The following is a 24,046-nucleotide window of genomic DNA, read 5'->3' as shown; positions in this document are numbered from 1 at the left end:
GTAAATGCTAAAGAGTGGAGGGCCAGTAGTATCAACTAGATATGCTATTGTACTTGGTATCATTACAGTAGATGTTAGGTGTAGATCTACTCATGGCGTTTGTTTATATTGTAGCGTCCCAGAAGAGTTGGTGCTGCAGGGAATTCTGGGAATTTGTCCTGTATTGTTTATGTTGTGTTGCGGTGCAAATATTCTTCCAAAATGTGTTTGTTGTTGTTTAATGTGGTTTCACTATATGCCATATGTTTATGACAGTGTTGGCATTGTTCATACGCCCACCCTTATTGTGATATGCATGGCTGTTGAGTAAGTATGCCCTTCATTCACTTGTGCGCAGTGTGTTCAAAGTCAAGATAATTGTGTCATTAGTTCATAATCGGTCACAATGAAATCTTGGTTAGGCTTTGGTAATTATAGACTATATGATTTGTGACTGTTTTATTATGTAAAACAGACCCAATTTGCCTCAAAATTAACAACAAAATTGATTTTTCAAAACTTATTATAAAGATTGAAAATTGCCATCAATCCCACATGGGTGCTCGGGCCTCAAAGCCACTATTCTATATAACTGTTGTGTATCGGTCAAAGGGAAGGAGGGGACACCAAGGTCGAACTGCAGTTTACCAGGTTTATTAACACCTTTAATGAATGTGTGGGGTGTATATGCTACCACGAGTGAATGGGTGCGGACGATGTGTGGAATTAACAATGTGAGGATGTTGTCAGTGCGTGTTGAATGAATCTTTCGTCAAATCCAAGGGAGAAGGCGAAGAGCAGTCTGCATGGGTGTGCTGCGCCCAGCGCGAGCAGGGGCGTGTCCGAGCGTGAAAGCGGGTTCGAGTCCGCGCCGTGACAATAACAAATATAGTATTCCATCCATAATAACTTATTAATCACATGTCTCTTTTCATGCAGTGACTATTATTAGTTTAATATCAAACCCATCCATCCATCCATTTCTACCGCTTATTCCCTTTTGGGGTCGCGGGGGGCGCTGGCGCCTATCTCAGCTACAATCGGGCGGAAGGCGGAGTACACCCTGGACAAGTCGCGACCTCATCGCAGGGCCAACACAGATAGACGGACAACTTTCACACTCACATTCAAACACTAGGGCCAATTTTAGTATTGCCAATCAACCTATTCCCGGGTGCATGTCTTTGGAAGTGGGAGGAAGCCGGAGTACCCGGAGGGAACCCACGCATTCATGGGGAGGACATCCCGAGCCTGGATTTGAAAACAGGACTGCAGGACCTTCGTATTGTGAGGCAGACGCACTAACCCCTCTGCCACCGTGAAGCCCTTAATATCAAACATTCCAGATATATTGTATAGTATAGTATAGTATAGTATAGTGGAATCTGAAGGAAATTTCAGTTTTGTTTGTCACTGGGCGCTAAATGCAGACGAGTGGTGAGCATAGGCTGAAGGAAAGACAGACAATTGAGGGTGCCTGTTTCACACACGGAGGAACACAGATTGTTTTTACACACACTAAACACAGACACACAAATAAAAGCACGGACACTGGATCTGATTGCACGCACACACACACACACACACGCACGCACGCACGCACGCGCGCACACACACACGCGCACACGCGCAAACACGCACACACACAGACACACACACACACACACACAGATTGAGACACACAAAATAAAATAGCACATTGTTTTGCTACAATAATAGTTCCATACACTATGGCTGCTACTTTTTTGTGTAAGTGTAGTGTAATATTCACAGTGATTATATTTTGAGTACCCTGAAAGAAAACTTTTTGACTCGTTTTGACTCCCTTCTTTATTCAATAGCATAAGAAAATGTGCTGGGGAGTGCTGAAGCCTATCCCAGGTGCACTAGTTATTATTAATTACCTGTTTAGTTCTCAATATATTTTTTTACATGAATACAATATCAGTCCCTCCAGGATATCGGTGGTTTTCTATGTTTTCTAATGCAACTTTTTTTTAAATTCACGGCAAAATTATGATTGCTTGAAACTTATTGTCTTTGTACACGAATAAATCCAGCATCATCTTCAATGGCTTTATTTGTTCAATTTGTTAACCCAAGCACACTTCCCCCAGGTGTAGAATTGGGGGTATTTTTTAGCTAGGATATACTTTTTCTACAAAAACATTCAGCTATTTTTGTTGATATCTGGCTTTTACATTTGCCTCAACCTTTAAATTACTCTGACATCAGCGAGTGTTGGTATACAAGCCGGAAGAGCCAAAGTTATCTCATGAGGTTGTTATTAAACCACTTGCATGTGGAAAATGCCTTTTTGTCTCAGTTAACCCACTTTCACAAAATAAAGTGGTACTTCAAGATGAGGGTTTAAGTGGTTTGTGAATAATCATATTGCGAATCAGTGTCGCTCATTGAAATTAATTTAATTAGTGCTTGGTCCCTACAATACTACAATTTTAAATGCCTTTTTAAAAAAAAACACACTCTTTAGATAAGATATATTGTACGTAAAAACAACACGATGAAATGTACTCCAAAAAACTACAGAAGTTTTACAAAGTAATGAAATGATAATGTATTTATCTTAGTATCGCCTTGGAGCTGCTTCTCTGTCAAACACACCATCAGCAGCTTCTCCCTATTTTCAATAGCATACTGGAAATGTTATTTGGTACTTGGCTGGCATTTCTGAAACCTTATGCTTCAGTTTAGTACAGACTAGCAGTGCAGCACTCTAAATTAGCTAGCTACTGTATATGTTTAGTCATATTTTCAGATGATTTACTTTTTCAATTCAATGAATAGCATTCACTGCTTTTTTCAGCACGTGTTTACATTCATTTTCCTTGTTCCTATGTTGCAAAACATTGTTCTCAAGCTATAAGCAAATGCTATCTGGTAAGACTTGATTGTTTTATAGGCTGTTAAGGGTTTTGCTGCGCCAACATTTAAAGGGAAGTTACAGATATTGGACAAAGTTGATCGCAACATCGCAGATCCATGGAGAGTCTGAAATACAAAATATCACCACACCCCTACTATTCCCAAATTGATAGTAATAAATAGTCATATTTGATATTGAGAAGCTTATAAGGGATATAAAATAGGTGAATATGAATTTGTGTTACATAAGCTGTCTCTCACTGAAGGTTTTTTTGAGAGGCATTTTTAAGGCTTTACAACAGAGGCGCCTTTCTAAGTCAGTGGGTGCACATTACGTCGATCGCGAGCATACTTGCCAACCCTCCCGGATTTTTCGAGGGACTCCTGAAATTCAGCGCCTCTTCTGAAAACCTCCCGGATGAAATTTTCTCCCGAAAATTTCCCAAAACGCCCCCTCCAGCTACATGCGGACTTGAGTGGGGACAGCCTGTTTTCACGTCCGCTTTCCTGTTATATAAACAGTTTGCCTGCCCAATCACGTTACAACATCTACGGATTTTAATAAAAAACTGCACACACAAGGAGACGAAGCAGAAGAACGAGGAAGTTACAGCCATGGCGACGCCGTCTGTAATAGAGTGATCTATGTTGTCTGTTGCCATCTCCTGGGGAATGTTGGCTATAGCGTTATAGGGTTGCTTTTTGATTGGCCAACGATTTACGTGGTGTTGCGCACCTGACGGCAAGTGAGGGAGTCTGTTCTGATTCCTGAAGTCCACGTATTTGATAGGTGCCGTATGAAATTCAACTATTTATTTTATATATATATATATATATATATATATATATATATATATATATATATATATATATATATATATATATATATATATATATATATATATATATATATATATAATAAAATAAATATACATACTTAGAATTCACTGAAAGTCAAGTATTTCATACATATATATATATATTTAAATATATGAAATATATATGAAATACTCAAGTTGGTGAATTGGCTGTAAATATACTCTTCGTCTCTTAACCACGCCCTCTCCCCAGCCACGCCTCCGCCCCAAACCCTGACCACGCCCCCCAACCCCCACTTCCCGAAATCAGAGGTCTCAAGGTTGGCAAGTATGATCGCGAGCTACCGGTCGATCGTGGAGGGTGTGTCAGTCGATCAATCGCCAGCCAGGCATTAAAAAAATAGACCTAAAAATTAGCAATCATCAATCTTTACCAAGACGTCACTTTTGTCACTTATTGACATTCTTGGCACCCGAGGCTCTTGTGAGATGACGATGGCTGCTGCAAGCTCAGGATTAAGAAAAAAATACCCTGTGGATAGCGAGAAACACTTTATTTTTCAACAGACTCTAACTCCGCACCTGCTGTCCAAACTGTAATGACCAACTACACAGTTCCTGTCTTCACAATAAAAGCCCTGCTTCATCCTGCTTGCACTAACAAAATAAGAGTCTCAGAAAGCGGGTGTGCACAAGCTAGGAAGTTACGAAGTTTGCCGCCAATGTATTTATTGTCAAATTTATAAAAATGAGTATGGAATCTGGACATATAAGATGCAAAAACCAACCACTTTTCTTGTGGTGTTGGACAGAAAAGAGGACTTTTTGTCTCCTCCATTTGAAAATGCAGATGTTAAGAGCACTACTGTCTAATTCCAATCAGTGCAAGTGGTCAGAATCAGTTAATACATCAACTTATATTCTTGTCTTCATGAAATAAAGGAATTGAACATGCTTGTATTATCATTAAACAGATTTAACTTGTTAACAAAAACATCTCTTTCATAAATAAATATAAGTTGTATATATGAATGAGGTAGATGCCCTCGATTTGATCAATTGAAAAGTAGCTCGGCAGCAGAAAAAGTGTGTGCACCCCTGCTCTAAGTGTTAAGGACACAGGGGTTTTAGCCCGCAACCCTCTCCACCGTTCCCTATTGAGTTAATAACTTTGTCCCTTAATAGTGTGTTAATCAAAATTGTAAAAAAAATGTCAATAGAACTAATTAATTGCACTATACAGTCATTCCTGGTGATATCGCACTTCAAATATTGCAGGTTCTTGAAATAGCAAAAAAAAAAAAAAAGCATATTCTATGTATTTTTGGCTTAAATTAAGTATGCTCAAACTAAGTATGCTCAAACAGAGTGTGCTCTTCAGTATCGTGACCACGAATTGGCTCAGCCTCAGTTAGCATTTATACAATATGTTGGTTTAAAAGAGTGCAAAAGTGACTATATGAGTGATATTGCATGTCTGAAGAGCTCTCATAATATTGCTATGCACTAGCTATGTTTATAATTAATTCCTACTTTGGGGAAATACATTTACCACGGACAGTCCAGGAATCAGTTCACATCAATAAACAAGAGTAATGTGTAGATTTACAAAAACGTATTAGTACAGCCTTTTTCTGCAATGTCACTAATAACTGTTTGAACTGTCATCAAGTCTCCTATACACATCAAAGCAATATGTACGTCACATATACTGTATATATGCGTAAAATTAGTGCTGTAAAGGAATGGATTCAACAAGGATGATCTCTTGCACCTTTACACAATGAAGTGAATGGACACTGACATATTTATGATCAAATTTAAGTAAACAATAACAGGTTATATTCATTATTCATTTAAACTAAAATAATAGCCACTTTATATGGAATTTTCAATCACTTATATTTAAGCCTCCCTCGAATAGGCCTATATTGAATTAAACGACATTGTTTGAATGACAAAATATTTAGTTTTGTACAGTTTTGCAAAATATAAGATACAATTGAGAAAGACTCACAGTGGCACACTGGTTTGGGCGTATCCCACTTGCCCAACTTATTGCACTGTGTTGAGTTTCGGCCCATCAAGACGAAGCCAGGGAGGCAGCTATAGCGCAGCACGGTCCCCTCCACTGAGGGCCCCGTGGGCCAAGAAGCCACTTGACCATTTTCCAAAGATGTCCACATCCGATGACATAACAACACTAAAAGAGAAAAACAAATAGGTCATATGCATTATTAGGTTTCCATCAGTGTAATGTTTAACATAGCCACTTGGAGGCAGCAGAGTAAACTATTTTTTAAAAACTCAACCCTCCTCTCCTTTTAGGCATTTTACTGGGCGACAGTTGCTCAGGAGTTAAGGCAGGGTGTCCAGAAACCATAGTGTAGATGTTTTTTGTTTTTTTCTTTTTACCACTGCGGTGTCTTTGGGCAAAACACAATTGTCTACCTTGTCTGTATTGCTGTACAAACTTGAGTTTGAGTTTGTTTATTTCGAACATGCAAGCATTCAACATACATCACAATTCCCAGTTTCTTTTTTCAACATGTTCAAAAAGGAGTAGGAAGAAGCAGAGCTTTTTTTTAACCCTACCCCTTTTCTCTTACATAAAATTTGCTTAAACTTTTGTTCACTTGATGTTCTTAATTTATTCACAATATGCTCTATAACTAATCACAGTAAAAAAAAAAATAATAAAAATTGGTGAAGTAAGTTATATTTCATGTGATGAGATGCCTAAGATTATTTTGAGAATGAAAGAATGGATGGGTGAAATTAATTCAGAATGTTTATCATGGATCTTCTTCTTTGTACGTTGTAAACACTTTAAGTTTGAAGAGTTTCTTGAAGTGGACCATATTAGCACATCGTTTGATTTCTTTGCTTAATCCATTTAATTCCACATACTGATGTACTGAAGGTCTTAAGTGTTGTATGTGCATACAAATGTTTTAAATAAAAATTTTCTCTAAGATTATATTTCTCCTCTTTTGTTGCGAAGAATTGTTGTATATTCTTGGATAGCAGGTTATAGTTTGCTTTGTGTATAATTTTAGCTGTTTGCAAATTCCCTATGTCATGGAATTTCAGTATTTTTGATTAAAAAAATAAAGGGTTTGTATGTTCTCTATATCCAACATTATGTATTATTCTTACTGATCTTTTTTGTAACAGTGTTAATTAATGAAGTGTACTCTTGTAATTATTTCCCCATATTTCTACACAGTAACTCAGATATGGTAACACTAGCAAGCAGTAGGGAATATGAAGTGATTTTTGGTCTAGAACATGTTTTGCTTTATTCATTATTGACGTGTTTCTTGCTACTTTATGTTGTATATTTTTTACATGAGATTTCCAGTTCAATTATTCATCAATCATTATACCTAGAAATTTGGTTTCATTTACTCTTTTAATTTTTATTCCGTCTATTTGTATTTGTGTTTGACTTTCTCTTCTACTGTTACCAAATAGCAATATTTTAGTTTTACTGAGAATCACCGATAGTCTGTTTTTGTCAAACCATCTTTTTAATTTGTTCATTTCTTCTGTTATTATTTGTATTAGTGTGTGTGTTCTCTCCTGAACAAAACACTGTTGTATCATCCGCAAATAATACTAACTTTAAATCTTTTGTAACTTTAAAAATGTCATTTATATAGAGATTGAATAATTTAGGTCCTAGTATTGATCCCTGAGGTACACCATATGATACATTAACGTTGTAGATGTGTGTTCGCTTAGCTTCAAGTATTGTTTCCTATTCGTTAAATAACTTCTTATCCAGTTTAAGACTAACCATCTGATGCTGTCTCGTTCTAGTTTTTTGATCAAAATATTGTGATTAATTGTGTCAAATGCTTTAGTTAGATCCATAAACACTGCTGCCGCACATCTTTTACTATCTGTTTCATTTATAATTTGTTCTGTAATTTCAGTTAAAGCCATTGAAACTTGTGAATAAATCTGAAAAATGTTTTGTGGTGGTCAACAAGGCCTCGATAAATCCGATTCCTTATTATTTAGTCCGTCTAAAAGCAGAGTGATGAATAGTATACTTAGTAAGATTTGACACAAAATTAAAGTAGCAGATACATACAGTGCATTGGCAAAGTGTTTACAGCGCTTCACTTTTTCCACATTTCGCTACGTTACAGCCTTATTCCAAAATGGAATAAATCAATTGTTGTCATTTAAATTCTAAAGAAAATAACCCATAATGACAATATTAAAAGTTTATTTTTCTTTAATTTTGCTAATTTATCATCACAGTATTTGCTCAATACCTTGTTGATGCACCTTTGGCAGCAATTACTGTTATGATCCGCCGCCCGGATCATACATTGTTTTGGTTTTTGAGTCCTTTTGTGATTCCTGATTATTTTTGGACTGTTCCGACCCCTGGTTTGTGCACTTCCTTGTTTTGTCTTATTACCATGGTTTCTCATTTGTTCCACCTGCTCTGGTTTTTTGAAGCACACTTGTTTATAATTACTGTCTCCATGTATTTAATAATAATAGTGTGTGACTGTGAGTGTGAATGTTGTCTGTCTATCTGTGTTGGCCCTGCGATGAGGTGGCGACTTGTCCAGGGTGTACCCCGCCTTCCGCCCGATTGTAGCTGAGATAGGCGCCAGCGCCCCCCGCGACCCCAAAAGGGAATAAGCGGTAGAAAATGGATGGATGGATGGAATAATAATGTATTAGATTTATATCGCGCTTTTCTATTGTTAGATACTCAAAGCGCTCACAGAGAAGTGGGAACCCATCATTCATTCACACCTGGTGGTGGTAAGCTACTTCTGTAGCCACAGCTGCCCTGGGGTAGACTGACGGAAGCGTGGCTGCCAGTTTGCGCCTACGGCCCCTCCGACCACCACCTATCATTTATTCATCATTCATTCACCAGTGTGAGCGGCACCGGGGGCAAAGGGTGAAGTGTCCTGCCCAAGGACACAACGGCAGCGACTTGGATGTCAATAGGTGGGAAGCGAATCTGCAACCCTCAGGTTTCTGGCACGGCCGCTCTACCCACTACGCCATGCCGCCCCTTATTTAAGCCTGCCTTCTCCCTTTGTTCAGTCTTGATTTGTTGTTTGCCTCATGCAACAATCACGTTGGTATTTTTTTGTATGTCCTTACTATTGCTAAGTCTCGCCTTAGCTTCGCGTGCGCTCGGCACGTCTATTTCGGACTCTTGGACTTGATGCTAGTCAGCATTAGCTTCTCGTGCATTTGGCACGCCTTTTCTTTCGCCCTTTGTACTATCCATCCATCCATTTCCTACTGCTTATTCTCTTTTGGGGTTGCGGGGGGCGCTGGCGCCTATCTCAGCTACAATCGGGCGGAAGGCGGGGTACACCACCTCATCGCAGGGCCAACACAGATAGACAGACAACATTCACACTCACATTCACACACTAGGGCCAATTTAGTGTTGCCAATCAACCTATCCCCAGGTGCATGTCTTTGGAAGTGGGAGGAAGCCAGAGTACCCGGAGGAAACCCACGCATTCACGTGTTCTTTTAATTTTGTATATTAAACCAAGCTCCTACCTGCAATTCCTGCCTGTCCGGTCCCCGTGCATCCTGGGGTGACACCACACACATCCATGATGCGGTTCCAACGTGACAAAACGGATCAAACAGCTAGTCGCCTGACATGGGACCACCTGGAGTCTTCGCCTCTCCAAGCCGCGCCGCTTCCGAGGACTCCTTCCACGGAAAGCAGCACGTCCACGGACAGCAGCACGTCCACACCAGCCCAGTATTCCCCTTTGAGGTTTGGTAGATGTTTTTCTTTCTTTTTTTCAAACACCCTACCTACTGAGCTGTGTGGCAACATCAACCCTCCGCCTTGGACAATGCTCCACTTCCCCATAGTGACGTCACCCCTCCAACTATGGATGACGTCATCCACCAAGAATTTTTTTTAGATGCAGTTTATTCCCTTTGTAAGCCACCGTCTACAGCATTTCATTTTATTAGTAATCCTTACGATATATTTTTTTCCAAATTTAGTTTTCGTCAGTCCTATGAGTTTCAAATCCCGCCCCCTGCGACTTTGGCTCCACTCCCAGTGACTTTTCCTCCCACCCTGTCTACCCCCCTCCTGACCTCCCACCTCCCACCCTTAAGGTCAGTCTCTGACCACGGGGAGCGCGTCTGGGATTCGCATCTTGAGGGGGGGCTAGTGCTGGTAGCTGTGCTGTGGAGGTAGCACAGCTTCGACCCACTAAGCCTCAACGACCTGCTAGACCTCCTCCACCGGTCTTTCGACCGGCTAAGCCGCAACCTCTTGCGCGGCCCCCTCCACCGGTGTTCTGTCCCACTAAACCGCAACCCCCACCTAGACCGCCTCCACCTGCACCAAGGCTAGTCGCAGCACGGGTTGCACCTGTTAGTTTTAGTCATAGTCATTGTCATAGTCCGAGTCTTAGTTCTAGTCCAAGTCTTAGTCCTAGTTCCTGTCCTTTTCCTAGTCCAAGTCTTAGTCCTTGTTCATGTCCTGGCCCTAGTCCTGGCCCGACTCCTGGTCCGACTCGTAGACCGACTTGTGGTCCGAGTCCTGGTCCAAGTCCTGGTCCGAGTCCTGGTTCTAGTCCTGGTCTTAGTCCTTGCCCAAGTCCTAGTCTTAGTACTTACCCAGGTCCTTGCCCAAGTCATAGTCTTAGCCCAAGTCCTTGCCAAAGTCCTAGTCTTAGTCCTTGTCCAAGTCTGATTCCTTGTCTGATTCCTAGTCGTAGTCATAGTTGTAGTCTGAGTCGTAGTCTGACTCCTAGTCTAAGTCCTAGCCTGACTCCTAGTTTGATTCCTAGCCTGACTCCTAGTCATAGTCCTAGTCGTAGTCCTAGTCTGGATCACCCTCCAGCACCTGACCCTCGGCTAGTACCATTACCTACACCTGCTCCTCGGCTGGTACCAGTACCTGCAACTGCTCCTCGGCTGGCACCAACACCTGCTTTTCGGCCGGCACCAGCACCTGCTCCTTGGCCGCCACCAGCACTTGCTCTTCGGCCGGCACCAGCACCTCCTCCTCGGCCGACACCAGTGCCTGCTTCGGCTGTAACACCCGAACCGCACCCTCTTCACCTGCTGCTTCCGGGCCCGCCTCCGTGGGCCCGCCTCCACGTCGGCCACGGGTGTGGCCGTGCCATGATCGTCCTCCTCGCCGGACGCATCCACCTCCACGTCGGCCACCGGTGTGGCCGTACCCTGGGCGTCCTCCTCGCCAGACACATCCACCTCCACGTCGGCCACGAATGTGGCCTTTACGAGGTCGCCCACCAAGACTTCTGCGGCAGCGGCGTTCCATCTGCCGCCGCCACCTGACATGTCCCCGGTGGATTTGGGGACACAAGACCTGGCGACCCTCCACCATGTCCTCCCTCCACCCTCCAGTCACTTTTGGACTGTCTTGTTGTGTGGGGGGGGGGGTTCTTTGTATTGTGTGGGACATCTGAAATCTGTCCCTTAGAGGGGGGGTAATGTTATGATCTGACGCCCGGATCATACATTGTTTTGGTTTTTGAGTCCTTTTGTGTTTCCTGACTATTTTGGGACTCTTCCAACCCCTGGTTTGTGCACTTTCTTGTGTGCACTTCCTTGTTTTGTCTTGTTACCATGGTTTCTCATTTGTTCCACCTGCTCTGTTTTTTTTACGCACACCTGTTTATAATTACTGTCTCCTTGTATTTAAGCCTGCCTTCTCCCTTTGTTCAGTCTTGATTCGTTGTTTGCCTCATGCAACAATCACTTTGGTATATTAAGTATGTCGTTACTATTGCTAAGTCTCGCCTTAGCTTCGCGTGCGCTCGGCACGTCTATTTCGGACTCTTGGACTCGATGCTAGTTAGCATTAGCTTCTTGTGCGTTCGGCACGCCTTTTCTTTTGCCCTTTGTACCAGTGTTCTTTTAATTTTGTATATTAAACCAAGTTCCTACCTGCAATTCCTGCCTATCCGGTCCTCGTGCATCCTGGGGTGACACCACAAGCATCTACGATGCGGTTCCAATGTGACAAATTACAGCCTCAAGTATGTTTGAATTTGATGCTACAAGCTTGGCACACTTATATTTTGGCAGTTTCTTCCGTTTTCCCCTTTGCCCATACCTCTGTGCAGCACCTCTCAAGCTCCATCAGGTTCGATGATAAGCGTTGGTTTTCATCCAGTATGTGTCTGTACATTAAAGCTAAATGCTGTCTTTCTATCTGTGTGCTTTTAATTGATTTACAGCGTTCTTTTTTCCTCCTCCAATACATTAGTAGTCTTATCGAACTTACAAAGCACCCGCTCTCTGTTCCACCGCCTCACTTTCAGCTGGCCAGTTGCTTAGTAAACCAACCATAATTAAGTATATTCTCAGGGCTAGTCTTAGGGAGCTAACTATCAAGATGCCTAGTAAACACGTACCACGGGCTGATTACACCCATAGCTACACGAACATAGTTGCAAACGTTGGCTCAAATGACACAAGGATGAGACAGTCAGAGATTACAATGGGGAACATAGCTCAGACTTTCAATATCTCTACAAAGATGTCTTGGCATCAACTACTTGTCTCTGGCCCTGTGCCTGCAAGAGGCAATAATGAGAGGTATAGCAGATTAGTCTCACTTAACAAGTGGCTGGCTAGGTTTTTGTAGAGAACAGGGACTAACGTTTTTTGATAATTGGCCCATTTTCTGTTGCAAACCGGGCTTGCTGAGGAGGGAGGGCCTTTACACTAACCGGGAAGGCACCATTACTCTTCCAAGAAATATAGATTACTGTTTGAGTCACACATGACTAACTACACTAGAGCAAGCACACAAGCAAACTACAGTGCAAGAACTTACCAGCACCAGGCTGGAAAATTCCTGCACAAATAGCTTTACTCCTAGAATAATACACAATGCACATAATGTTTTTGCTGTTGTGATTGTGCCAGAGGTGGACATGCATTCTACTGAGGTGGCAAATTATGAAGCGTTAATTCTATCACAGCACCAAGAAAATATTCTCAATATCCTCATCATATCAATTCCTAGATGTGACTCTTATCACTTTCCTCTGGTACTGTTCCCTTAGCTTTCAAAACAACAGTTATTCATCCTCTGCTCAAAAGATCCAACCCAGATTCTGACATCATGGTAAACTACTGTCCCACCTTCTCCATTTCTCCAAAATCCTCCAAAAATGTGTTGCACAGCAGCTAAATGAACACTTAGCGTCTAACAATCTCTGAATCATTTCAGTCCGGTTTTGGGGCAAATCACTCTACTGAGGCTGTCTAAATAGAGTGATCGTAAAAGTGACTAATGATCCATTGCTAACTATGAATGCTGATGTGTCTTCAATTTCGCTGCTCCTTGATGTTAGCACTGCTTTTGTTACCATTGATCATAATATTCTATAAGCAGGGCTCGAATTTAAACACGGCAATCTTCGGCACTGTCACTTGCCCATAATGCCCTAAAAAATTGACCAGCATCGACGGCAAAAATATGCCGTGACTGCCCTTGACTTTTTACTTTTTAATGAATGAGAGATGTAATGGTAAACGGTATAATGATAATTCACGATAAAATTCCTGACGGTCAGTGACACTGTCTAATTTTTTAATTACCGAATAAAACTTAATTTATTAATGCATTTTAGGCAACACAAAGTCAGGCGCATGCGCACTAGCGTCGTTTGGTTTGATAATCATGGTGGCCTAACTAACTAACAACCTACTCAGTGGCTTAGTGGTTAGTGTCCGCCCTGAGATTGGTAGGTTGTGAGTCATACCAAAGACTATACAAAAAGGGGCCCATTACCTCCCTGCTTAGCAATCAGCATCAAGGGTTGGAATTGGAGGTTAAATCACCGAAAATCATTCCCGGCCAGGCACAGCCACCGCTGCTGCTGACTGCTGCCCTCACCCCCCAGGGGGTGATCAAGGGTGATGGGTCAAATGCATAGAATAATTTTGACACACTTAGTGTATGTGTGACAATCATTGGTTCTTTAAATTTAACTTTAACTTTAACTACACAGACTTTGCTCCGGTGATGCCCCCTTCGAGAAAACGGAGCCAAGCGCTTGGTGTGCGTAATTTTCCCTTGCTTCCTTGCGTGCGTTAAAGAGCGCACTGCTGTTAGATGGCGAAAAGTGTGGACAATATTGGAGACAGACGCACTTGTCCCCACACTACAAGTATACAGTGAAGGAGAAAACCATTTGATGTTTCTTTTATTTCCTCAACACAGTGTCCATTAGCTGCTGTGACTGAGAGTTACTGAGGTGAGGAAACATGCAGCAGGTGATGTGTCGTGAACGTCGTCACAACTTGTTTATAAAGTCTTTAGTTTGTTTACTGGGATGCTGACTCATCCTTTCTTAAACTGCAAACTGCATCAGGGTTCAAATAACAACAGTACTAGCTTAAGTGTTTTGTCATCTCATCGAACTGCGAAGATTATATATGGGGTGTGGGAGGTATCACTCGTGTTCTTTTTTTGTTGGCCAAACTGTTGCACTGAACTACTAGGAGGTGTTGTTATAGAATAACAAGGCATGTTTATTAGACTAGATGTATATTGATATCAAAAAGTAAACACCATGGTTTTTTTACATTATTTGTGTTTTTTTCATGTCACAAAGGTATTACTTTAAAAAACCATTCATGTGACACAGCCTTTTGTTAATATTTTATTATGAATAATTTAGTCCTACAGATCAGATTTCTGCTCAAACTCTAAATGGATCTGTCCCGATACAGCATCTACATGTAAATGTAAATGTACATAACCTAAAAAATACAAATACAAAACGAAAAAAATATCTCCCTCTATCAAAATGTAAAAAAAGAGATAGACTATATATATATATATATATATATATATATATATATATATATATATATATATATATATATATATACAATATATAATGTATGTATGTATGTATATATATATATACATACACATTAACACTCATACATATACATATATATATATATATATGTATATATATATATATATATATATATATATATATATATATATATACACACATATATATATATATATATATATATATATATCCATACACACACATATATATATATATACATAATTGGGACCCCTGCCTGTAAATAAAATAATATTTGCCTTGGTATCCTTCCAACTTGTCTTGATGCCCTAAAAATATGAGCCTTTCTTTAAGGCATCACATGCTAAACACGTATTGGTATGTCAGACTTAGTATTTCTAGGTTTGACTCCTATCTTACAGTCAGGATGCAGTGTGTCCCCCATAACAATGTGACCTCGGAGTATGTTAAGGTAACTTGTGCAGAGTACCACAGGGTTCGGTTCTTGGCCCTGCACTCTTCAGCATCTACATGCTGCCGTTAGGTGACATTATATGCAAATCCGGTGTTAGCTTTCACTGTTTTGCTGATGACACCCAATTCTACATGCCCCTAAAGCAGACCAATACTTTTTGCATTTTAACGCGAAAAAACGGAAAGGTTGATTATCGGTCCTACTATATTTAATAATACCACCTAACATTTGACAACAAAACATATAAACAAAGCGACATGGTAAAGAATCTGGGTATCATCTTCGACCTAACTCTCTTGTTTGAGTCACACATTAAGTGTGTTACTAAAAAAGCCTTCTGTCCCATTTTGTCCACCACCGACGCTAAGATCATTATCAATTCGTTCGTTAAGTCTCGTTTCGATTACTTTAACGTAGTCTTTTCGGTTCTCCCTATGTCAAACATTGAAAGATTACAGTGGATTTTTGATATGGGCAAGGTGGGCGACCGCCCAGGGTGCAATCTATGAAAGGACGCACGCACACACAAAAAAAAAAAGATCAACACAGAACTTGCCAGTTTTCTAGCCTCGCACTGCTCATGTGCATTAGTGGCCTTTTTTACAAAGGTGGCAATTTGCAGGTCTGTCCTTCTAAAATATTCCTCATTTTCCAAATACGCCTGTGGTGCAGGTCATTCACACCTTTGTCCATCAAACCCACGGGCCGGCGCATTACTGCCTTGATTTTGAAAAGAACTTAAGGCAGAAATAAGTGTACCCTCCTAGCGTGAAAAACACAGCTTGAAAAATCCGCTACAGTCTGACCACTAAATTCATCCATCCATCCATCAATTTTCTACCGCTTATCCCCTTTTGGGGTCGCAGGGGGCGCCTATCTCAGCTACAATCGGGCGGAAGGCGGTGTACACCCTTGACAAGTCGCCACTTCATCGCAGGGCCAACACAGATAGACAGACAACATTCACACTAACATTCACACACTAGGGCCAATTTTAGTGTTGCCAATCAACCTATCCCCAGGTGCATGTCTTTGGAAGTGGGAGGAAGCCGGAGTACCCGGAGGGAACCCACGCATTCACAGGGAGAACATGCAAACTCCACACAGAAAGATCCCGAGCCCGGGATTGAACCCAGGACTGCAGGACCTTCGTATTGTGAGGCAGACGCACTAACCCCTCTTCCACCGTGAAGCCACCACTAAATTCATATTATGTTAAATATCTGCCGATTCTATTTGTACAAAACTGGTGTGATACAACTTGAATTGTCCATCCATCTATTTTTTTTACAGCTTGTCCCTTTAGGGACTATGGGGGTGGCAGGGACCTGGGGCCTATCTCAGCTCCATTTGGGCGGAAGGTGGATTATACCCTGGACACGTCGCCACCTCATCGCCAGGCCAACACTGATAAACGGACAACATTCACACTCATATTCACACACTAGGAACAATTTTGTATTGCCAAATGCAAACTCCACACAGGTAGCGTTCTACAGGGATCTTTAAAGCATGGTTATTTGACCCTGTCATGAAAGATTTGTGGTATTGGTATATACTGTAGTCTGTTTATATTTCATTTATTTATCTTTTTTTTTCTCTGTTCTTGTTAGCTTTTTGTATTTAAGATTATTTAATGAAATGATATAAATAATATAATAAATTGTTGTGTTGGTGGCGGGTTTTGGAGGTATGTCTTTTTTTTGGGGCGGGGGGGACCAGAACCGCCTTTGGCTGCACAGATGTTTTTCCTTTTGAAAGGTTTTCTTCTCTAAACAGAGGAATGCTGTAGCTCTGACAGTGGCCATCGGGTTCTGGTCACCTCCCTGACTAGACCAAGATGAATCCAGCAATGTACAGAGACATCCTGGATGAAAACCAATACTTTCTATTCAACCTGATGGAGCTTGAGAGGTGGTGCAAAGAGGAATGGGCAAAACTGCCCAAAGATCTGTATGCCAAGATTGTGGCATCGTACTCAAAAATACGTGAGGCTGTAATTGCTGCCAAGGATGCGTCAACAAAGTATTGAGCAAATACTGTGAATACTAATACGAACTTTTTTTTTTTAATACATTTTAATACATTTTAGAAATGTAAAAACATTTTAACTTTACACATTGTCATCATGCGTTATTGTGTGTAGAATTGTGGGAACAAAAATGAATGTCTTCCATTTTTGGAATAACGCAGTAGTAACATAACACAATGTGGAAAAAATAAGGCCCTGATAATTACTTCTGTGTGCACTGTACAAAACAGTGACTGTTATTGTATTAGGGGGGCAAGGCACCGAAGAAGGTTGAGTTCATTTTATTTTATTGTATGTACAGTGCCAGATCACAACAGTAGTATTTAAAGGCCTACTGAAACCCACTACTACCGACCACGCAGTTTGATAGTTTATATATCAATGATGAGATATTAACATTGCAACACATGACAATACGGCCTTTTTAGTTTACTAAATTGCAATTTTTAATTTCCCGCGAGTTTCTTGTTGAAAACGTCGCGGAATGATGACGCGTACGCGTGACGTCACGGACTGTAAGGAAATATTATCGCTGCACCAAACACGGCTAAAAGTCGTCTGCTTTAATGGCATAATTACACAGTATTTTGGCCATCTGTGTTGCTGAATCTTTTGCAATTTGTTCATTTAATAATGGATACTATAAAGAACAATGCTGTTGGTGGAAAGCGGTGGATTGCAGCCGGTGTTTCTTTGTTTGTTGTGAAGCTTTAACACAGAGCGGTCAAGCGAACATGTTTCTCTACGTCAACCAGCATGTTTTTGGATGGGGAAATTGTGATATATATCTTACCGGAGAAATCAATGGATTATTCGTCGTCCTGCAGCAGCTGTTTAAAAGGCAGCTGTGAGCTTGGCTCCTCGGCTTCTCTCTGAGACACTAGGTGTTCACCACAGCCATCCGACCTCGAGGTAGGTCTTTACAATCTTTAAAATACATCTCACTAAAACACTATTAAAACAATAAGCAGATAAGGGATCTTCCAAAATTATCCTAGTAAATGTGTCTAATTACATCTGAAACGCTCACACTGCCACCGCCCGGAGCCGTCGCTTTTTCTTTTTTTTTTTTCTCGTCCTTCACTATCAATATCCTATTTCACGAATCTTTCATCCTCGCTCAAATTAATGGGGAAATTGTCGCTTTCTCGGTCCGAATTGCTCTTACTGCTGGTGGCTCCCATTAAAAACCATGTGAATATGTGTGGAGCTCTGCAAATCGTGACGTCACGCGCACATACTGCCGGTAAAGGCAGGGCTTTTCTATTAGCGACCAAAAGTTGCGAACTTTATCGTCGATGTTTTCTACTAAATCCTTTTAGCAAAAATATAGCAATATCGCGACATGATCAAGTATGATACAAAGAATGGATCTGCTATTCCCGTTTAAATAAGAACATTTCATTTCAGTAGGCCTTTAAAGGTATGTGAAGTGAAGTGAATTATATTTATATACTGCTTTTCTCTGGTGACTCAAAGCCCTATACATAGTGAATCAACAGCAGTGACTAGAATGGCGAAGCGGGGATTGAACCTGCAACCCTCGAGTTGCTGGTACGTCCGCTCTACCAACCAAGCCCTGCCAGTTTTAAAAGGAGAGGCATGTGCAATGTTTATCTTGTTTGAAAGTAGTGTATCTTCAATTTCTCATCTCAATGAATTTCATGACATGTCTTTTTTTTTAAATGCAACTGGCTATGCTCTGCGCGTGCATTTGTGTCTTTGTGCCAGAGTCGACAGCCCAATACCCGCTCAATCTTCACATAACTTAAACAATGTGTCGTAAATGTTAGTTTCTGATTCAAAGTTACACATTGCTTAAAAAGATTTCCTTGGAAAAAATATTTTAACCTATGAATTTAACTTAAATGCTTTAAATGCATTTTTCCAGTTAAATCAGCAAAATATAATTTTTTAGACGACATGAAAGCATATTTTAGGCATTCAGCCTAGAATGTGATGAAATAAAAAGTGGAAAAGTTTAAACTCACAGCATCTACTTTGTTGGGTCAGGTCAGTCCAAGTGTTATTGGGCAAACATTTCCTGACCTTGGGTCCCACAATCACACGGTTTCCCCTGCAGATGTACTCAATCTCATAGTCAACCGGGAGAGCCTGCACACTACGGATCTAAACACACACAGTTAGAAATGATTAACATTAGTTATACATAGCATAGCATTTGTCTTTATTACATTGTTTGCTACGCGTAGACCAGGGGTGTCCAAACTTTTTCCACTACGGGCCCCACACTCAAAAATTAGGGCATTTTGATATTTTTCATTTTCAAAACCAATACAATATCGTAACCCTTCGGACTCCCCTCAAAACTGAGGTGAGTGTTAAAGGTGAATGTCTTAGTCATTAAAGTGTAAAAAATTAGTCACATACATACATACATACATATATTATATATATTATATATATATATATATGTATATATATATATACATATATATATATATATGTGTATACATATATATATATACATATATATATACATATATATATAAATATATATATATATTTAAACACTTATATATTAACAGATCAACTTCAGATCTCTCTGTTGACATAACGTTTTTTTTTTTTAAAGTAATGTCTAATGCCCTTTTTTGTCAAAAAAACCCTATTTGTTAATGAAAAAATGTTTTCCACAAACAATGTTAAAAAAAAGTGTTTAAACTATCATGTAGAAAGCTGGAACGCAAATGGCGTGCGACTAAACTTGAAGTTTTCCATCAAGCATTGAGTGATATTTTAATAACTTATAAACACACACTTCCCTTAGCTAAAACTAATTACTAATCCAATCTTATCTGCCTCTGTCATGATCCAAGACTTGGATCATGTCATGTTCTGTTTTTGTTCCCGTTTGTTATTTGACGTCTCTTAGTTCCCGGTGGCACTTCCTGGTTTGTTTCTGTTGCCCTAGTTACGCATTTAGTGTCACCTGTGTCTTGTTTGTCACACGCACCTGATGTTTGATTATCTCCCTATATATGCCTGCCTTCTTTTGCCATTCGGCCTCGGACTGTAGTTTGCTACACGCAACAAGTGACGTCGCATTCCCGCATTGTGGTAAATACCCTTCGTTATTAGCTTCCATGCTATTTTGTTTATTCGTTTCCCTAGCTCACACGCTAGCGTCTTTTGTTTCTTCTAGCTCATGCTAGTTCTGTTGGTTTGTTTATAGTGCCATTGTGCAAGTCTTTTGGTTCTTAGTCTGTTTTATAGTGTGTTAATAAATCTTTATCCTTTATCACGCTGTGTTCCATCCTCCGCTGCACCCACGAGAGAACAACTTTTCACCACGATGCCAGCTAAACGTTACAGCCTCAATAAAAATAATCCTAAATATGTGTTCAGTACAGTAGCACCGCTAACCCAACAAAGGACTCCCCCCAGTAGCTTCACCGGCGGGTGACTTTATGAATTTATAAAAAAAAGAAATTAACTCATTAAAAAGGAGATTAAAGATAATGCGTCCCAGCTTCAACTGGGTTCTATTAACGCAGATACGAATGTATGTACGACGGATATTGCGCTCAAAAATAATCTCTCATTTTGAAGAAATAAGATTAGAGGAACTACTGCGACTTATAAATGGGACAAAACAAACAACATGTTTACTTGACCTACTTCCTGGGAAACATATCAAGGAGCTGTTTGTAATATTAATTCCATCAGTGCTAAATATTATTAACTTAACTAAATATCATTAACTTATCACTTTCCTCTGGCACTGTTCCCCAAGCATTAAATAAAAAACGGTTATTAATCGTCTGCTCAAAAGACCTAACCTCTATCCTGACCTCATGGTAAAGTACCGGCCGGTGTGCCACCTTCCCTTTAGCTCGAAAATCCCCAAAAAATGTTGCACAGCAGCTAAATGAACACTTAGCGTCTAACAATCTCTGTCAATTCTTTCGGTCTGGTTTCAAGGCAAGTCACTCGACAAAGAAAGCCCTCATAACAATTACTAATGATCTATTGCTAATGATGGATGCTGAAGCGTTATCAATGTTTCTGCTACTTGATCTCAGCGCGGCTTTCGATACCGTTTACCATAACACTCTATTAGAACGAATCAAAAAACGTATTGATATGTCAGACATAGTATTTTCTTGGTTTAACTCCTATCTTACAGTGTCTCCCATAATGTAACGTGCAGAGTTCCACAGGTTTTGGGTCTTGGTCCCGAGGTGACATCTTACACAAATGGGGTGTTAGCTTTCCCCGTTATGCTAATGACACCCAACTCTACATGCCCCTGAAGCTGACAGGAGGTGATTGTCACTTTGTCAAATTAAACAATGGATGTCCAGCAATTTTTTTGCATCTTAACACAAAGAAAACGGAAATGCTGAAATCCGACGCCTATCTAACTTTAACATTTGACAACCAAACAATTACATAAGGCGACTCGGTAAAGAATCTCTGTATTATCTTCAACCCAACGCTCTCATTTGAGTCACACTATAAGAGTGTTACTAAAACGGCCTTCTTTCATATCCGTAATATCGCTAAAAATCGTTCCATTTTGTCCACCGCCGATGCTGAGATCCATGCGTTCGTTATGTCTCGTCTTGATTACTGTAACGTATTATTTTCGGGTCTCACTATGTCTAGCATTAAAAGATTACAGTTGGTACAAAATGTGGCTGCTAGACTTTTGACAAGAACAAAAAGGTTTGATCATATTACGCCTGTACTGGCTCACCTGCTCTGATTTCCTGTGCACTTAAAATGTGACTTTAAGGTTTTACTATTTTCGTATAAAATGCTAAATGGTCTAGCTCCATCCTATATTGCTGATTGTATTGCCCCTGCAAGAAATCTGTGTTCAAAGAACTCTGGCTTATTTGTGATTCCCAGAGCCCAAAAAAGTCTGCGGGCTGAGAGCATTTTCCTATTCGGGCTGCAGTACAGTTAGAGATGCTACCTCAGTAGAAGCATTTAAGTCCCATCTTAAAACTCATTTGTATACTCTAGCCTTTAAAAAGACCTCTTTTTAGACTATTTGATCTGGTGTCTCTCTTTTCTGCTCTGCCACCCTCTCCTGCGTGGAGAGGTTATCAGGTGACCACAGATCAGCTTTCACGAATGTTGCGATGGCTGTTCAAAGTCGGGACCCAGGATTATCAGTTGGTGACGTCTCTGCAATGCAACGTGTCTACATGCAAGAGGATCCCCTGCTGGTCTGGAATCTCACATTATTAACTGTATCCATTCGGCATCCATAGCACCACTCCCCTCCAAGCTTTCTTATTGTGCCCATTGGGTTGAGTTTTTTTTTTTTGCCGTGATGTGGGAACTGAGCCTTGGATGTCGTTGTGGCTTGCCCTTTGAGACATTTGTGATTAAAGGCTATATAAGTAAACTTTGATTGATAGATTGATTAAAATAGGACTATTTGATGTTAAATAATTGGTGCCTGAAAAAGGTAAATAATTCATACCAACATTGCCATTGGTCCATTATTGTTTTTTTGAGCAATAACAGATAAAAAAAAAATCTGACAAGTCTCTGGTATCCAAATGGACCCCACTCGTAAAAGTGTTTAGTATAAGATGTAATAATATATATTATTTTTACTTTCAATGCATAAATCGCTATATAAAGTTCACATCTATGTATAAATACAAATTTTTCGTTAATATTTTTATGTTTTCTTATACTTTGTGCCTTTTTTGTCAAATAAAACGGTTTTACTTACATAGCAAACACTATTTTCCCCAAAAAGGAAATATATATATATATGTGCGTGTGTGTGTGTGCGTAAAAAGTAATTACAACCTTTAATAGGTCAATAATTCATAACAGCATTTATATCAAAACATTATTATTAGATTTTAAGTAAAAAAAAACTACTGGCATGGCAGCTTTGTGTTATTAGTGTCAACTTTGCAATATTTTGTCTTTACAGCACACCATTTTGATCTTTTATTCCACTTTTATGTTTTTTTGTACAAACCACATTTCCATATGAGTTGGGAAATTATGTTAAATGTTAATATAAACGGAATACAATGATTTGCAAATCAATTTCAACCCATATTCAGTTGAATATTCTACATAGACAACATACAGTATTTAATGTTCAAACTGATAAACATTTTTTATTGCAAATAATCATTAACTTTAGAATTTGGTGCCAGCAACACGTGACAAAAAAGTTGGACAAGGTGGCAATAAATACTGATAAAGTTGAAGAATGCTCATCAAACACTTATTTGGAACATCCCACAGGTGTGCAGGCTAATTGGGAACAGGTGGGTGCCATGATTGGGTAAAAAAACAGCTTCCCAAAAAATGCTCAGTCTTTCACAAGAAAGGATGGCGCGAGGTACACTCCTTTGTTTACAACTGAGTGAGCAAATAGTCAAACAGTTTAAGAACAACATTTCTCAAAGTGCAATTGCAAGAAATGTAGGGATTTCAACATCTACGGTCCATAATATCATCAAAAGGTTCAGATAATCTGGAAAAATCACTCCACGTAAGCGGCCAGGCCAGAAACCAACAATGAATGACCGTGACCTTCGATCCCTCAGACGGCACTGTATCAAAAACCGATATCAATCTCTAAAGGATATCACCACATGGGCTCAGGAACACTTCAGTAAACCACTGTCACTAAATACAATTTGTCGCTACATCTGTACGTGCAAGTTAAAGCTCCACTATGCAAAGTGAAAGTCCTTTATCAACAACATCCAGAAACGCCGCCGGCTTCTCTGGGCCCGAGAACATCTATGATGGACTGATGCAAAGTGGAAAAGTGTTCTGTGGTATGACGAGTCCACATTTCAAATTGTTTTTGGAAATATTCGACATTGTGTCATCCGGACCAAAGGGGAAGCGAACCATTCAGACTGTTATCGGCGCAAAGTTCAAAAGCCAGCATCTGTGCATGGGTAACTTACACATCTGTGAAGGCACCATTAATGCTGAAAAGTACATACATGTTTTGGAACAACTTCTGCTGCTATCTAAGCGCCGTCTTTTTAAT

The 24,046-nt window shown here is 40.1% G+C and overlaps 1 protein-coding gene across 3 annotated transcripts in view; it reads right to left on the bottom strand.

The window, feature by feature from the left end:
- The window catches only part of gabbr1b (gamma-aminobutyric acid (GABA) B receptor, 1b), a 665,116-nt gene that overhangs the window by 535,682 nt on the left and 105,388 nt on the right, over positions 1–24,046 (bottom strand). For all 3 annotated transcript variants that reach the window (XM_061908314.1, XM_061908315.1, XM_061908316.1), the window contains 2 exons: positions 19,023–19,161; positions 5,701–5,886 (listed from right to left, as the gene is read on the bottom strand). In XM_061908314.1, the coding sequence (XP_061764298.1) occupies positions 5,701–5,886; positions 19,023–19,161 (325 nt within the window). The remainder of the gene's footprint in view (positions 1–5,700; positions 5,887–19,022; positions 19,162–24,046) is intronic.

Source organism: Nerophis ophidion, linkage group LG08 (assembly GCF_033978795.1).
Source record: "Nerophis ophidion isolate RoL-2023_Sa linkage group LG08, RoL_Noph_v1.0, whole genome shotgun sequence".
In the NCBI taxonomy this organism is placed as follows: domain Eukaryota; kingdom Metazoa; phylum Chordata; class Actinopteri; order Syngnathiformes; family Syngnathidae; genus Nerophis; species Nerophis ophidion.
Note: the sequence above shows the minus strand (reverse complement) of the source record. Positions and strands in the feature narration are given on the sequence as shown.